The sequence below is a fragment of the Carcharodon carcharias genome, chromosome 2, assembly GCF_017639515.1.
Source record: "Carcharodon carcharias isolate sCarCar2 chromosome 2, sCarCar2.pri, whole genome shotgun sequence".
Classification (NCBI taxonomy): Eukaryota; Metazoa; Chordata; class Chondrichthyes; order Lamniformes; family Lamnidae; genus Carcharodon; species Carcharodon carcharias.
In genome coordinates, this window is record NC_054468.1 from 3,633,325 (window position 1) to 3,650,452 (window position 17,128).

General features: G+C 45.3%; 1 protein-coding gene across 3 annotated transcripts in view; it reads right to left on the reverse strand.

Annotated features, from left to right (window-relative positions):
* The window catches only part of LOC121292992 (LIM domain containing preferred translocation partner in lipoma), a 525,780-nt gene that overhangs the window by 151,252 nt on the left and 357,400 nt on the right, over positions 1–17,128 (reverse strand). For all 3 annotated transcript variants that reach the window (XM_041215543.1, XM_041215524.1, XM_041215533.1), the window contains exon 6: positions 3,400–4,101. In XM_041215543.1, coding sequence (XP_041071477.1) covers positions 3,400–4,101 — 702 coding nt within the window. The remainder of the gene's footprint in view (positions 1–3,399; positions 4,102–17,128) is intronic.

Here is a 17,128-nt window from a genome sequence, read left to right on the forward strand (position 1 = left end):
TCACAGTTTAAAACAGCGAGAGGAGAGCCAGGATTTTCACAGTTTAAAACAGCGAGAGGAGAGCAGGATTTTCACAGTTTAAAACAGCGAGAGGAGAGACAGGATTTTCACAGTTTAAAACAGCGAGAGGAGAGACAGGATTTTCACAGTTTAAAACAGCGAGAGGAGAGACAGGATTTTCACAGTTTAAAACAGCGAGAGGAGAGACAGGATTTTCACAGTTTAAAACAGCGAGAGGAGAGACAGGATTTTCACAGTTTAAAACAGCGAGAGGAGAGACAGGATTTTCACAGTTTAAAACAGCGAGAGGAGAGACAGGATTTTCACAGTTTAAAACAGCGAGAGGAGAGACAGGATTTTCACAGTTTAAAACAGCGAGAGGAGACGGGATTTTCACAGTTTAAAACAGTGAGAGGAGAGCCGGGATTTTCACAGTTTAAAACAGTGAGAGGAGAGACAGGATTTTCACAGTTTAAAACAGTGAGAGGAGAGCCGGGATTTTCACAGTTTAAAGCAGTGAGAAGGGAGCTGGGATTTTCACAGTTTAAAGCAGTGAGAGGGGAGCAGGATTTTCACAGTTTAAAGCAGCAAGAGGAGAGACGGGATTTTCACAGTTTAAAGCAGTGAGAGGAGAGCTGGGATTTTCACAGTTTAAAGCAGTGAGAGGGGAGCAGGATTTTCACAGTTTAAAGCAGCAAGAGGAGAGACAGGATTTTCACAGTTTAAAGCAGCAAGAGGAGAGACAGGATTTTCACAGTTTAAAACAGTGAGAGGAGAGACGGGATTTTCACAGTTTAAAGCAGCAAGAGGAGAGACGGGATTTTCACAGTTTAAAGCAGTGAGAGGGGAGCAGGATTTTCACAGTTTAAAACAGCGAGAGAAGAGCCGGGATTTTCACAGTTTAAAGCAGTGAGAGGAGAGCTGGGATTTTCACAGTTTAAAGCAGTGAGAGGGGAGCAGGATTTTCACAGTTTAAAGCAGCAAGAGGAGAGACAGGATTTTCACAGTTTAAAGCAGCAAGAGGAGAGACAGGATTTTCACAGTTTAAAACAGTGAGAGGAGAGACGGGATTTTCACAGTTTAAAGCAGCAAGAGGAGAGACGGGATTTTCACAGTTTAAAGCAGCAAGAGGAGAGACAGGATTTTCACACTGTAAAACAGCGAGAGAAGAGCCGGGATTTTCACAGTTTAAAACAGCGAGAGAAGAGCCGGGATTTTCACAGTTTAAAGCAGCAAGAGGAGAGACAGGATTTTCACACTGTAAAACAGCGAGAGAAGAGCCGGGATTTTCACAGTTTAAAACAGCGAGAGAAGAGCCGGGATTTTCACAGTTTAAAGCAGTGAGAGGAGAGACGGGATTTTCACAGTTTAAAGCAGCGAGAGGAGAGACGGGATTTTCACACTGTAAAACAGCGAGAGAAGAGCCGGGATTTTCACAGTTTAAAACAGCGAGAGAAGAGCCGGGATTTTCACAGTTTAAAACAGCGAGAGGAGAGACGGGATTTTCACAGTTTAAAGCAGCAAGAGGAGAGACGGGATTTTCACAGTTTAAAGCAGCAAGAGGAGAGCTGGGATTTTCACACTGTAAAACAGCGAGAGAAGAGCCGGGATTTTCACAGTTTAAAGCAGTGAGAGGGGAGCAGGATTTTCACAGTTTAAAGCAGTGAGAGGAGAGACGGGATTTTCACAGTTTAAAGCAGCAAGAGGAGAGACAGGATTTTCACACTGTAAAACAGCGAGAGAAGAGCCGGGATTTTCACAGTTTAAAACAGCGAGAGAAGAGCCGGGATTTTCACAGTTTAAAACAGCGAGAGGAGAGACGGGATTTTCACAGTTTAAAGCAGCAAGAGGAGAGACGGGATTTTCACAGTTTAAAGCAGCAAGAGGAGAGACGGGATTTTCACAGTTTAAAGCAGCAAGAGGAGAGCTGGGATTTTCACACTGTAAAACAGCGAGAGAAGAGCCGGGATTTTCACAGTTTAAAACAGCGAGAGAAGAGCCGGGATTTTCACAGTTTAATGCAGTGAAAGGAGAGCTGGGATTTTCACAGTTTAAAGCAGCGAGAGGAGAGACGGGTTTTAAACAGTTTAAAGCAGTGAGAAGGGAGCTGGGATTTTCACAGTTTAAAGCAGTGAGAGGAGAGCTGGGATTTTCACAGTTTAAAGCAGCGAGAGGAGAGACGGGATTTTCACAGTTTAAAACAGCGAGAGGAGAGACGGGATTTTCACAGTTTAAAGCAGCGAGATGAGAGCTGGGATTTTCACAGTTTAAAACAGCGAGAGGAGAGCTGCTCTAGGAAACTATCTCGAAAGCATTCTATGAAATCCTCATCCAGGCTACTACTGCCAATCTGATTTATCCAGTTTATATGTAGATTAAAGTCGCCCATGATTATTGCCGTCCCTTTATTACTGGCACTCAATATTTCTTCTTGCATAATTTGTCCAACATTGTGGTTACTGTTTGGGGGCCTGTAGACTACTCTCACTAGTGACTTCTTTCCCCTACTATTCCTCATCTCCACCCAAACCAATTCTACATCTTGAACCAAGGTCATCTCTAACTATTGCACCAATGCCATCCTTGATTAACAGTGCTACCCCTCCACCTTTACCTAGCTTCCTATTCTTCTTGAAGGCTATATGCTAGGACCCAATCCTTGTCATCTTGCAGCCAGATCTCCATAATGGATATCAGATCATATTTATTTCCTTCAATGTGTGCTATCAGTTTGTTTACTTTGTTACGAAGACTGGATGGATTTTTGATAAACAAGGGAGACAAGGGGGCAGTCAGGAGAGTGGAGCTGGGACCACAACCAGATCAGCCATGATCTTATTGAATGGCAGATCAGGCTCGAAGGAATAAATGGCCTCCTCCTGCTCCTAAGGCCTATGTTCCTATTCTTTTCTCCCTCATGTAATTGTCTATCTTCCTCTTAAATTGAAAGTTAGGGCCTTCTGTGGAACCACTGTTTGTGGCAAGAATAATTTGTAATTGAGTCCTCTCAATCTCTTGAAACCCTGGAGAACCAGGATAAAGAACTACTTTTGGCCATTTACACCATTTCTTGAGCCTATAACATCCCATTGCCGAAGTTACAAGGGGAATTTTGGAATAACAATCCAGAAACTCCTGCCATCTATTTTTTTAGCATTTCTTTATCACCCTATCACATCCTTAGGAAGTTCCAGAGCACTTTACAATCAACGGACTATTCTGAAAGCACAGTTGCTGTTTCCTGTAAGGCATGACACCAAACCTGAGTTTGTAAGGTCTGTAGCCTGTGAGAGTAAATGGAATAGTGAGGGAAGTGAGGATTGGGACTTCCACAAACAAAAGACATAAAATGACCCTTAGGCAAATGTACAACATTCTTAACATGAGATGAATTTGTACCTTGGGTTGCTGCAGAGGTGCAGCTGGTCCCGGAGCTTGGTCAGTGATGTAGGTTTTCTTGGTGGGAGCTGGTTGATGATAGGCACTAGTGTTTGATCCAGGTGTGACTTGAGTATAAGCTGCTTCTGGTCTCCAGGTATTCTGAGCTCCATATGTTGGGTCACCTGCATACCCCACTCCATATGCCGGTGCTGGAGCCATAGGTCGGTGATCTAGGTAACGACTTGGTGAAGGCGTGTAAGTATAACCTGGGTCAGGGTATCGTGTGGGCATCGCTCCATACCCATGGTCTATGGTGCGGGGCTGTTGAGTGTAATGCTGAATCGGCGGAGCTGGTTCAGGGAACCTGGATGGCTGCAAGTTATACTGCTGGTACTGAGAAGGGGCAGGGTCTGGACCTGTTTGCTGAAGCCCCTGTGGCATGAAATTTGGATTGGGTTGTGCTGTTTTAACTTGCACGTTGAAGGCAGGTCGGGCAGGTGTGGAGGCTGTGGTATAGGAGGCTGGAACTGGCTGTGGTTGGCTCTTTGGGGCCACAGCTACACCCTGTGCCACGTGGGGCTTTGCAGCTGCTTTCTTGGTGGCTGTTAGAAGTGGCTGAGAGGGGATAACCATCCTCTGATGTCCGATCACTGGACTGTGAGAGGTTGTCATTGGAGCTTGTGGAGTAGAAGAGCTGATGGTCGAGGCAACTCCATGACTCTGAAAAAGAAGGAGATTCATGAGGACAACAACAGAACTGAGAGGGAACACCGATCAGGAAGGACTGAACAGGCTCTTCTCCCTAGAAAAAACAGAAGATTGTGTGAGGTGATCTGTTAAATATCTTTAAGATTATGAAAGGGTTTGGTGGTGTAGACAAAGAGAAGATTGTTCAACTTGTGGAGAAGACCAGAACTGGGGTCCATCAACATAAAGATAGTCACTAATAAATCCAATCTGGAATTCATGAGAAACTTCTTTACCCAGAGAGTGGTGAGAATGTTAAACTCATGACCACAGAGTGGTTGAAGTGATTAGTATCGATACATTTGAGGGGAAGCTGAATAAACACATGAGGGAGAAGGAATAAAAGGGTACGTTGATAGCGTGAGATGAGAAGGGGGTGTGAGGACACTGGTTTGGAACAGAAACACTGAGAAAGGTCATTTGAGTCAAATGGCTTGTTTCAATGGTGTAAATTTGCTGCAATTTTATGTAACAAGGCTAAAATAGAAAGTACTGATCAGCTTCACCCCTGGAATATTACTGTGTGAGCACACGTCAAATACACAGAACAGTTCGTAGGCTATTCAGCATCTGCAGGAAAGCATCAGAGACTCTAAAGTCACATTTCATTAAAGAACAATCAATGTTGTTAGAAAAATATTGGCACAGCCCAAGGTGATACCGGGGATCAGGGGAAATCAGTGGGAATGAAAATTCACAGCAGATATCAGTAAAATCATCTGCACTCAAAGAGTAGCCTCTCTCCAAAATGTATCCCACCAGGTATCCCATGTCTAACCATCTCTCGCTCCCTGATTGGATCACTGCCTGTTCCTCCCTCTCTCAGTCCCTGATTGGATCGCTGCTTGTTCCTCCCCCTCTCAGTCCCTGACTGGATCACTGCCTGTTCCTCCCCCTCTCAGTCCCTAACTGGATCACTGCCTGTTCCTCCCTCTCTCAGTCCCTGATTGGATCACTGCTTGTTCCTCCCCCTCTCAGTCCCTGACTGGATCACTGCCTGTTCCTCACTCTCTCACTCCCTAACTGGATCACTGCCTGTTCCTCCCTCTCTTACTCCCTGACACGATCCCTGCCTGGATCACTGCCTGTTCCCCCCTCTTCACTGCCTGACTGGATCATTGCCTGTTCCCCCCTCTTCACTGCCTGACTGGATCACTGCCTGTTCTCTCTCACTCCCTGACTCGATCCCTGCCTGTTCCCCCATTTCTCACTTCCGAAATAGATCACTGTCTTTTCCCTCTCTCACACGGAATAGATCACTGCCTGCACCCCCACCCCCCTCACTCCTGGACTGGATCACTGCCTGTTCCTCCCCCTCTCACTCCCTGACTGGATCACTGCCTGTTCCTCCCCCTCTCACTCCTGGACTGGATCACTGCCTGCACCCCCACCCCCCTCACTCCTGGACTGGATCACTGCCTGTTCCTCCCCCTCTCACTCCTGGACTGGATCACTGCCTGCACCCCCACCCCTCTCACTCCCTGACTGGATCACTGCCTGTTCCTTCCTCTCCAATTACCACCCTAGAACCCAGAACTGAAACACAAGTCAATGTTTCCAGGAAAGGAGAGGCGGAGACAGGAAGAATTATTTCAATAAGATAAAAGCAAAATACTGCGGATGCTGGAAATCTGAAACAAAATCAAAAATTGCTGGAAAAACTCAGCAGGTCTGACAGCATCTGCGGAGAGAGAAACAGAGTTAATGTTTCGAGTCCGTATGACTCTTCTTCAGAAGAATTATTTCAACCCTATTGTGATCCCAGACTGAGCTCAGTCTCAGATGGCCTTGCTTCGAGCTTCAACTCTTGTTCCATGGGATTGCGAGGGAACCACAAGTTCCCAAGCCTGCACATTCGGAGGACGCACATTCGGAGGACGCACTCCAAGCTTAATTAACATCTTGGGATGGAGGTGTTGACTGACACAGATTCAAGAATGGATGGAAGGGACTTGGTAGGCTGAACAAGGAATAGTTGACAATATACAGTGACATTTGGTGACAAGGTCAAGTTCCAATCCTAGTTCACAACTAGGTGCTGAATAAGGGAAAGCCATCTCTATCTCTATACACCCAAGTCCTGATTGACTGGGCTCAGTTTAGACTCAGAAAGGACAGCAAAAATAAACACAGGAAAACTGTGACTATTAGAAGTTTAACAAAATGCAATAAATGCATAACAGCTGCTGTACATCACAGAGAAAAATGTGTCCCATTCAATCACTTCAGAGATCGGGTCAAAGCCAGCAATATTGCTGTGGAACTGGAACAGTCGCATTCGGCTGCAGACTGTGTGACAACAACAGGCAGAATGGCCTGTCCCTAATCGCCCAGAATCGAAGTCTCTCCACGCCAGCCTGTCCCGTGCATGAGGCTGAACAAGACCAGCATGGGACTGGTAACCCTGGCTGGGGAAGCAGTCCTGACCCCGGGAGCTGTTGGCTAATCCGATTGGCCCAGGAGCTCCATCATTCCTGGTGGTGGGAGCTGCCAAGAGCAGGTTAGTGGGGGCTGTCGGGGCTGCAACGAGGAAGTCAATAACGGCCCTGTGACTCCCAGAAACTGGTCAGTCCGGACTCTTGGAAGGGGGTTATTGGGCAGGTTTTGGCATGAGTGGGCGATGGTGAATTTAAGGCAGCAGGTGGATAGGACAAAAGCGGAGGTGGGGGGGGGGGGGGTTCGCTTTTAATGGGGGGGTCTGCCCCGCCTGATACACAAAGGGCAGCCCTCAAAGACAGAATTCCCCCTTCCTTCCCACCCTTTGAAGAATTAGAAAAAGATTGGGCTGCCCATTCCTGTTAGACTTCCCACGTTAACCACTGTATGATTTCGGCAGTGTAATATCGGGGTCAACTGGCCTGTTTCAAGCCTAACCAACACCCCCCACCCCACCGCGCCCCCCTCCACCCCCAACCCCCCGGTAAAATGGGGGTGAGCTCAGGGCTGGGCGAAAAGATGGTGGGGCGGACATCTGCCCTATTTCACATGCCTTCCTTCTGGAAACACACCCGTCAGGGGCGCGTAAAATAAGTTCCTTCATTAAAGGGACAAGCCAAACAAACAAAACTAAAAACTATCAATCGTGAAAGCTCTCGCTGACCCCTGACATCCACAGTACCCTTGTTCCCGACTTTCCCCAATCAGAGGAAATATTTTCTCTGTATATACCTGATTGAATTCTTTTATCATTTTAAGCAACTCGATTAGATCACACCTCAATCAGCTAAACGCAAGGGAATACAAACTACATTTTGCAACCTAACCTCACAATTTTACACTTTAAAAGTTCCACTATCATTTTGGCTAATCTGTGTTGGACCCAATCAAAAGTCAAATTATCTCAACTGATTTGCAATGCCCAGCATTGAACACAGTTACTCCTGATGAGGTTTGACCAAGTTGAAGCATCACTTTCTGTCCTTTGCATTTCAGGTTTCAACCCCTTGCAGTCGTTTCCAGTACCGTTTGTACCTGGGATCCAGCTTTTAGTTATTAATAATATGACAGTGTTTCTACTGCCCTAGTCCCAACCATCTTCAGCTGCTTCATCAATGACCTTCCTTCCATCATAAGGTCAGAAGTGGGGATGTTCGCTGATGATTGCACAATGTTCAGCACAATTAGCAATTCCTCAGATACTGAAGCAGTCTGTGTCCAAATGCAGGAAGAACTGGACAATATCCAGGCTGACAAGTGGCAAGTAACATTCGCGCCACACAAGTGTCAGGCAATGACCATCTCAACAAAAGAGAAGCTAATCATCGCTCTTGACGTTCAATGGCATTACCATCACTGAATCTCCCACTATCAACATCCTGGGGAATACCATTGACCAGGAACTGGACTGGTTTAGCCACATAAACAGTGTGCGTGCAAGAGCAGGTCAGGAGTTGGGAATGCTGTGGTGAGTAACTCATCTCCTGACTCCTCAAAGCCTGTCCACCATCTACAAAGCACAAGTCAGGAATGTGATGGAATACTCCCCACTTGCCTGGATGAGTGCAGCTCCCACAACACTCAAGAAGCTTGATACTATCCAGGATGATGCAGCCCACTACATCCATCATCTTCAACATTCATTCCCACCACCACTGACGCACAGTAGCAGCAGTGTGTACCATCTACAAGATGCACTGCAGGAACTCACCAAGGCTCCTTCGACAGCACCTTCCAAACTAATAGCCTCTACCACTTAGAAGGACAAGGGCAGCAGATAGATGGGAACACCACCACCTGGAAGTTCCCCTCCAAGTCACTCATCGTCCTGACTTGGAAATATATCGCCGTTCCTTCACTGTCACTGGGTCAAATCCTGGAAACCCCTCCCTAACAGCACTGTGGGTGTACCTACACCACATGGACTGCAGCAGTTCAAGAAGGTGACTCAGGTAGTGAGTATGAAACGCTGGCCTAGCCAGAGATGCCCACATCCAAGAATGAATAAAACCATTGCCACATTTTGGAGATGTGATTAGCATTTATATAAACAGAAATTTTATAGTAAAGGGTTAATTCTGATGAGCTCCACCACTTACGGCCAGAAGGTTTTAAATATATTTTCTGTGTTTTCAATTTATAAATATTAAGAAGTAGTTTTTTGACTACTTTCAGATTGCTATTCTAATTTAATTTATTGCATCAACTATGGGTCCCCACCCTCACTATAATCAATGATAGTCAGCAGAAAACTACTCCCAAAGCACAGACACAACTAGTACTGAGAAGGATCTTCCTACACTCTGTCTAATTCAACCTAACTTAAATGGACAGCCACAATTTAAAGGGTTAGTCAATCATTTATTCAAAACACTTGGCTTAAAGTACAAGCTTGATGAAAGACACCAAGGTCCATCCCCTTCACCCGCTACCATCCTGGGAGTCACATGACCCAATGATAATGGTGTTATTGACTAATCACAGTGATCAATCTCTATCAATGAGTCTATAACAGAGACAGACATGAGCTAAGGAAAACCTTCAATAATGTCAAGCTTTAGGAATGAGAATTGTTCCTCTCAAGTTTGTTATACTCAGTACATAAAATGTTCCAAATTACTCAGATACTGGATCCCAAAATTGAAAGACAGGTCTCAAATTTCCACCATAATCCTTGAGGTATACCAGGAAATGCAGCTATGGAGAGAGGAACAGAGTTAATGTTTCAGGTTGATGACCTCTCATCAGAACCCTTTCATCCATGGGAGAATGTTCCACTGACTGATGTGTGTTCCACAGGCTGACCAAGGACTGAAATACTGTTTATAGACTGATCATTCACTAAAACACTGTTCCACAGACTGACCACTGACTGAAATAATGCTCCACAGACTGACCACTGACTGAAATACTGTTGTGCCAGGCAATGACCATCTTCAACAAGCGAGAATCTAACCACCTCCCCTTAGCATTCAATGGCATTACCATCGCCCACCATCAACATCCTGTGGGTTACCATTGACCAGAAACTAAACTGGACTAGCCATATAAATACTGTGGCTACAAGAGCAGGTCAGGGTCTGGGAATTCTGCAGTAACTCACCTCCTGACTCTCCAAAGCCTCTCCACCATCTACAAGGCACAAGTCAGGAGTGTGATGGAATATTCCCCACTTGCCTGGATGAGTGCAGCTTGCACAACACTCAAGAAGCTTGACACCATCCAGAACAAAGCAGCCTGCTTGATTGGCACCCCATCCACCACCTTCATCTTTCACTTCCTCCACCGCCGGTGCACAGTAGCAGCAGTGTGTACCATCTACGAGATACATTGCAGCAACTCCTTATGACTGCACCTTCCAAACCCCCGACCTCTACCATCTAGAAGGACAAAGGTAGCAGATAGCACCATCTGCAAGTTCCCCTCCAAGCCACGCACAATGTTGACTTGGAAATATATCACTGTTCCTTCACTGTCACCGGGTCACAATCCTGGAACTCCCTCCCTAACAGCACTGTGGGTGTACCTACACCACATGGACTGCAGCTGTTCAAGAAGGCAGCTCACCACCAACTTCTCAAGGGCAATTAGGGATGGGCAATAAATGCTGGGCCAGCCAATGATGTCCACATCCTGGGAATGAATTTTAAAAATGGCTATAGGAAGAGCAGGGCAGTGGCATTGGTTTGAGATTGATGCAGGGCTCTGGGGAGAGAGAGCACAGGGAAGTGGGATTAGTTTGGGATTGATACAGGACTATGGAAGGAGTGTGGGGTAGTGCAATTAGTTTGAGATTGATACAGGGCTATGGTGAGAGAGTGAGGCAGTGGGATTAGTTTTGGATTTATACAGGGCTATGGTGAGAGAGCAGGGCAATGGGTTTAGCTGGACAGGCTGGGTCTGTATCCATTGGAACTTAGAAGATTGAGAGGTGATCTTATTAAAACAGCTAAGTTCCTGAGGGAACTTGACAGGGTGGATGCTGAAAGGATGTTTTCCCTTGAGGGAGAGACTAGAACTGGGGGACACAGTTTAAAAATTGGAGATCACCCATTTAAGATGGAGAGAAGAAATATTTATCTCTCAGAACGTCATGAATCTTTGGAACTCTCTTTCCCGGAAAGTGGGGGAGGCGGGGTTATTGAATATTTTTAAGGCAGAGGTAGATTGATCCTCGACGAGCAAGGGAGTCAAAGGTTATTGGGCTGGGCGGAATGTGGAGTTAAGGCCACAATCAGATCAGCCATGATCTTATTGAATGGCGGAGCAGGGTGGAGGGGCTGAATGGCCTACACCTGCTCCTAATTCGTATGTTCGTATGGTTGGTTTGGGATTGATACAGGGTTATGGAGCAATGAGATTAGGTTCTGATGGCTGAATGAAAAGAGGATTAAAGGGGTTCTTGAAACATAGCCTTCTGATATACTTGACATTTCAATTTCTCTTCTGTCACCGACCAGAAATAAAAATAGAAATTTAAATTAACCAGCAATCTGTTTCTCTTTTTTGGGGACAACGGAAATTGGCACTTCTTTTTATGAAACCACAGAAGCTTTAGAATAGAAAGTGTTGGTCAGATATCTCCAGCCATGGGAGTTGATTTTAATTTTGGAATAGCTAGGTTTTGTGATGAGCTGGTGGATTGGAGTTATCTGCCACACAATCTGTCCAGCAAATCACCGGTGTTAAGAGCTCGAATGGATTTCTGGTCAGCAACGGGTGTCCATTTATTAACTGCTTGGTTTCCTTCTCAGAGTGAGGCCAGGTGAATCAGGGAAAATCAGATTGAGAGAAGAAAGGAAAAATAAGGCCATCTACAGACAAATAAGGGGACTCACATGTGGAGGCTGGAGAAATAGCGGAGGTGTTAACCGAATGATTTGCATCTGTCTTTACAAAGGAAGAAGATGCTACCCAGGCTGAGGTGAAAGATAAGGTAACTGGTATACTAGAATAATTTACAATTGAGAAGGAGAAAGTGTTAGAAAGGCTATCTTTACTTAAAATAGGTAAGGGACCAGGAATGGATGAGATGCATCCAAGGGTACCAAGGGAAGTGAGAGAGGAAATTGCAGAGTCACTAGTGATAATTTTCCAGTCTTCCTTAGACACAGGGATGGTGCCAGAGGACTGGAGAATTGTGAATGTTACACCCTTGTTCAAAAAGGGGTGCAAGGATAAAGCTGACAACTACAGACCAATCAGTTTGACCTCAGTGATAGGGAAACATCTGGAAGCTATAGTACAGGATAAAATCATTTGCCACTTAGACAAGTGCAGGATAATTAAGGAAAGCCAGCATGGAATCATTAAGGGAAAATCATGTTTAACCAACATGCCAGAGTTTTTTTGAGGAGGTAACAGAGAAGTTTGATAAATAAAACGCTGTTGATGTGATGTATATGGATTTTCAAAAGGCACCTGATAGTGCCACACAACAGACTTTGAGCAAATTTCAAGGCCATGGAATAAAAGGGAACATAGGCACTTGGATAAGAAATTGGCTGAATGACAGGAAACAGAGAATAGTGATAAATGGTTGTTTTTCAGATTGGCGGAAGGTCTGCAGTGAAGTTCCCCAGGAATCAATGTTGGGATGTTTACTCTTCCTGATATATATTAATGACCTAGACTGTGGTGTGCAGGGCATGATTTCAAAATTTGCAGATGATACGAAGATTGGAAATGTTGTCAGTTGTGATGAGGATAGTCTTGAACTTCAAAAGGACATAGACATGTTGGTGTGTTGGGCAGACAAGTAGCAGATGAAGTTCAATGCAGAGAAGTGTGAGGTGATTGATTTTGGTAGGAAGAATATGGTGAGAAAGTGTAAAATAAAGGGAGAGTCTCTAAAGGAGGTGCAGGAACAAAAGGACCTCGGTGTATATGTTCATTGAAGGTGGCAAGGCATGTTGAGAGAGTAGTAAATAAAGCATATAGTATCTTAGGCTTTATTAATCGGGGGTATTGAGTACAAGAGGAAGGAGGTCATGTTGAACTTGTATAAGACACTAGTTAGGCCTCATCTGGAGTACTGCATCCAGTTCTGGGTGCCATACTTGAGGAAGGATGCAAAGGCATTGGAAAGAGTACAAAGGAGATTCACAAGAATGATTCCAGGGATAAAAACCTGTAGCTATGAGGATAGGTTGGAGAGGTTGAGACTGTTTTTCTTGGAGAAAAGAAGGCTGAGAGGAGACTTGATCGAGGTATTCAAGATCCTGAGGGGTATGTACAGGGTAAATAGTGAGAAACTGTTCCCACTCAAGAGAACATCAAGAACTAGAGGGCACAGATTTAAAATAATTGGCAAAAGGAGTAAATGTGATGTAAGGAAAACATTTTTCACCCAGAGGGTGGTTGGAGTCCAGAACGAACTTCCTGAAAGGGTGGTGGAGGCAGGTTCGATCTAGGTATTCAAAAGGGAATTGGATTGCTCCCTGAAAAGAGACAATGTGCAAGGTTACAGGGATAAGGCAGGGGAGTGGGACTAGGTGGAATGCTCCTTCAGAGAGCCAGTGTAGACTCGATGGGCTGAATGGCCTCCTTCTATACTGTAAAGATTCTGTGATTCTGGGAGGATACCAGAGGAAAAGCAGGAGGAGTCCATTCAACCACTTGAGCATGTACTGCCATTCAGTGAGATCAGGTTTGAGCTGCATTGCAATTCTACCCACCTGTCTTGGTTCCATATCCTTTTAAACCTCTGTCCAGCAATAATCTATCAATTTCAGGTTTAAAATGATTGAGTTCCAGCATTCAATGCTTTTTTGTGGGAGAGATTTCCACACTCCTGACACCCTTTGTGTGATTAAGTGTTTCCTAACTTTTACCCCGCATGACCTGGCTTTGATTTTAAGGTTATGTTTCTATATCCACACTTTCCAACCAGCAGTGGAAAAAATGTATTTCTCTATCTAGGCTATCAAAGGGGAAGAGTTCAAAGGCCAAGGTGATGGATCAGAGGTGGTGGCTTCTGTGGATCTTCCTGGGTGTTGCTCCAGACAGCTGATCTCAGAGCAACATTGATGGATTCTTAGAAGCTGATCCCTCGAATAGACACCCTGTGGTACATGAGGGCTGTGTGAAAAACCTGAAGAGGAAGAAACGTTTTTCAGAAGAAAGATCTGAGACTGAAATTAAAAAGAAAGATTGTGCAGAATTTAAAAAGGGTGAATGGAATTTGTCAAGGTCAGTAAATGCCTCTGTGGTAAGAAAATGGTGAACAGGGACAGTTACTGCACTCAGAGTATTTACACTTCAAGGTGAATTTTCAAATAGATATCTTCCATTAATTATAATAAAATATGACTCCAGCTTTGTTGAATAGGAAATACTTTTCATGCAAGGTGCATTAGTATGCAATGTGCCGAAATTCACTCTGAATAATGTGACTAGAAATTGGTAGTCAGACCATCTTCCAAATCCAAGAAGGAAAAGGGCAGCAGACAAATGGGAACACCACCACCTGCAAGTTCCTCTCCAGGTCACACACCATCCTGACTTGGAAATATATTGCCGTTCCTTCACTGTCGCTGGGTCAGAATCCTGGAACTCCCTCCCAGACCTACACCATATGAATTGCAGTGGTTCAAGAAGGCAGCTCACCACCACCTTCTCAAGGGCAACTAGGGATGGGCAATAAATGCTGGCCCAGCCAGCAACGCCCGCATCCTGAGATGGATTTTTTAAAGTTATTACTTATAATAAATTATTGAAAATTTTTGTGAGCTAAATATCATTAAAAAACTGTTGGTAGGAGATGTTCTGTCTTGTTACATTCAAATATCCTGGAGTTAATCCAGCATCTTCATGTCATTCTTCATTATGAACCACTTCTCACTACTTTCTAATATCCCTCACTATCACAGGAGTCATGCCAATATTCACAGTAACTGGGTTTTTCAGCAACAGATGAGTTGTCTCCTGCACTAAAGAATTCATATTAATAGCATGCCCTGGTTTCCAACCATGTCTCAAGAAATAAAACAGATGGGCAACTGCTTATTACTCTATAAAACTAGCACCTCCGAGAATTAGTCACCACACCTCATAAATCTATCAACAAGTGACTGTAGATAGCGTCCGCACAGTAATTGAAGATTGAATTGCATCCAAACCAGGGATCTATGAGGAGTAGTGAGAGAGGGTGGGACCATTAATCCAAAAACAAACTGTAAACAGGGGTTTAGAGAGTACAAGACAAGAGAAAACATGTACACACCAAGAGAGTCAATATACACAGAGTCAATACACACAGAGTCAGTATACACCAAGAGAGTCAATATAGAGTCAATGTACATAGAGTCAGAATACAACAAGTGAGTCATTATACACAATCAATGCACACAGAGACAGTATACACCAAGAGAGTCAATATCCACAGAGAGATTTAATATATAGTCAATATACACAGGCAGCCAATGTACATAGAGGGAATAAATAATCAGAGTGTTCTTATACATCCAGAGTCAATATACACAAAAGATAGTCACTATACAGAAGAGAATCAATATATACAATATACACAGAGCCAATGTGCACAGAGGGCGGAATTGTCCCAGATTTTCACTAAATGCGGTAGCAGGCGGGTAAAACAGCATTTTACCGGGTGGCTGCAATGCCGGGATTTCACAACTTATCATCCCATTAGTTATGCACTCCCCAGGAAACACATCGTTTCCATGGCGGGTGGGCTCTCATTCACCCGCCATGCTATCACCTCACCGCTTCATCACGCCGAGCGCCATATTTAAAGTACAGCCGTGTGCAAACACCTCAGTGCTTCCAGCCCAGGATTACTGCAGGAAAGATGTCCACAAAAGGCAAAAGGACCACAGCCCTAGGTTTACTGATGCGTCACTGAAATGCTTTTTGGATGCTGTGGAGGCCCGCCGTGATGTCCCCTACCCCCACTTGGCCGCAGGGTGGGCAGCAGCCTGACCAGCCAGGCTTGGGAGGCAGTGGCAGTGGTGGTCAGTGCCAATGCTGCACAGAAGAGGTTGGCCATCCAGAGCAGAAAGAGGATGAATGATCTCATCTGTGCTGCCAGGTTAAGGCAACCATCTCATCACTCTAAACTCACACACTCAAGCCCATCACACACTCACTGGCATCTCACTCACTGCCAGCTCAAGGGGCATCACCACCCATTCTCACACACACACACCCTCACATCTCCATCTGGCCTCATCTCCTCTGGAGGCTGCCTCCTCAGCCCTCACCATCCTGAGGCCACTTGCACAGATCAACATGTGCTCCACACACACCCTGGGATACCCCCCTTCCCCAGTACAGCCCTAACCCTGCAGCTGTTGGAAAGCCCCCCACATATGGCTGATCTGGTAGGTAGAGACCTGCCCATGAGCCCCCCTAAAAGTGATGTGGTGCTGTCTGTGAAGCCTGGCGCTGATGACTGTGAGTGCTGCCTGAAGCGAGGTAGGTAAACAAACCTCGAAGTCCTGAGAGAAGTGCAGCCCGCCAGGTACACGTCGCTAATGTGCTGTTTTGAAACATGTCAGCGTGTTTTCCTGCTGACGTGGGAATCCAGCGGGGGAGGGAAGATTCCGGTGGCCAGGTTTAACACTGATTTGCAGATGTACTACAATGAGGTTCCTGGTGTCCAATGGTGGGAAACACAGCCACCATCGGCAGGCTGAGCGGACGATTGCAAACGCCATTGTGAAACCGATCACGCCACATTGTCAGCTCACAGCACTGAACACGCCCAACACCAGCGGGCACAGGAAATTCCAGCCAGGAGGTCTATAGACACGGAGGGAATCAAGTTACACAGAAACAGTCAATATACAGAGAGAGTTTTTGGGTATGGAGAGTAGCTGCTATGGTCTTTGACCAGTAATCCAGAAGCAGAAGTTCAAATGGCAATGTTAGTAGTTAATGGTTTGGATTCAGGTTCAATAATACCTCTTGAATAAATCTAGAATGAGGAATGTGGTTGACTCTTAACTACCCTCTGAAATAATCTAGCAAGCCACTCTGCTGTATCAAACAACAAAGAACAGGTCTGATATCAGTAAAACCAGACGAGCAACCCAATACCGCACGAGGCACTGGAAATGACCACTGCACATTCTGCCCCACTAACCCTGCAAATTCCTCCTTATGAACATCTGAGGGCTTTTGTAAAAGTGGGAGAGCTGTCCCTCAGGCAATGTTGTACTCATGGAATCATAACTCTCAATCACAGAATCACAGAATCTCACAGTGCAGAAGAGGCCCTTCGGCCCATCGAGTCTGCACCGACACATAAGAAACACCTGACATACCTACCTAATCCCATTTAACAGCACTTGGCCCATAGCCTTGAATGTTATGATGTGCCAAGTGCTCATCCAGGTACTTTTTAAAGGATGTGAGGCAACCCGCTTCCATCACCCTCCCAGGCAGCGCATTCTAGACCGTCACCATCCTCTGGGTAAAAAAGTTTTTCCTCACATCCCCCCTAAACCTCCTGCCCCTCACCTTGAACTTATGTCCCCTTGTGACTGACCCTTCAACTAAGGGGAACAGTTGCTCCCTATCCACCCTGTCCATGCCCCTC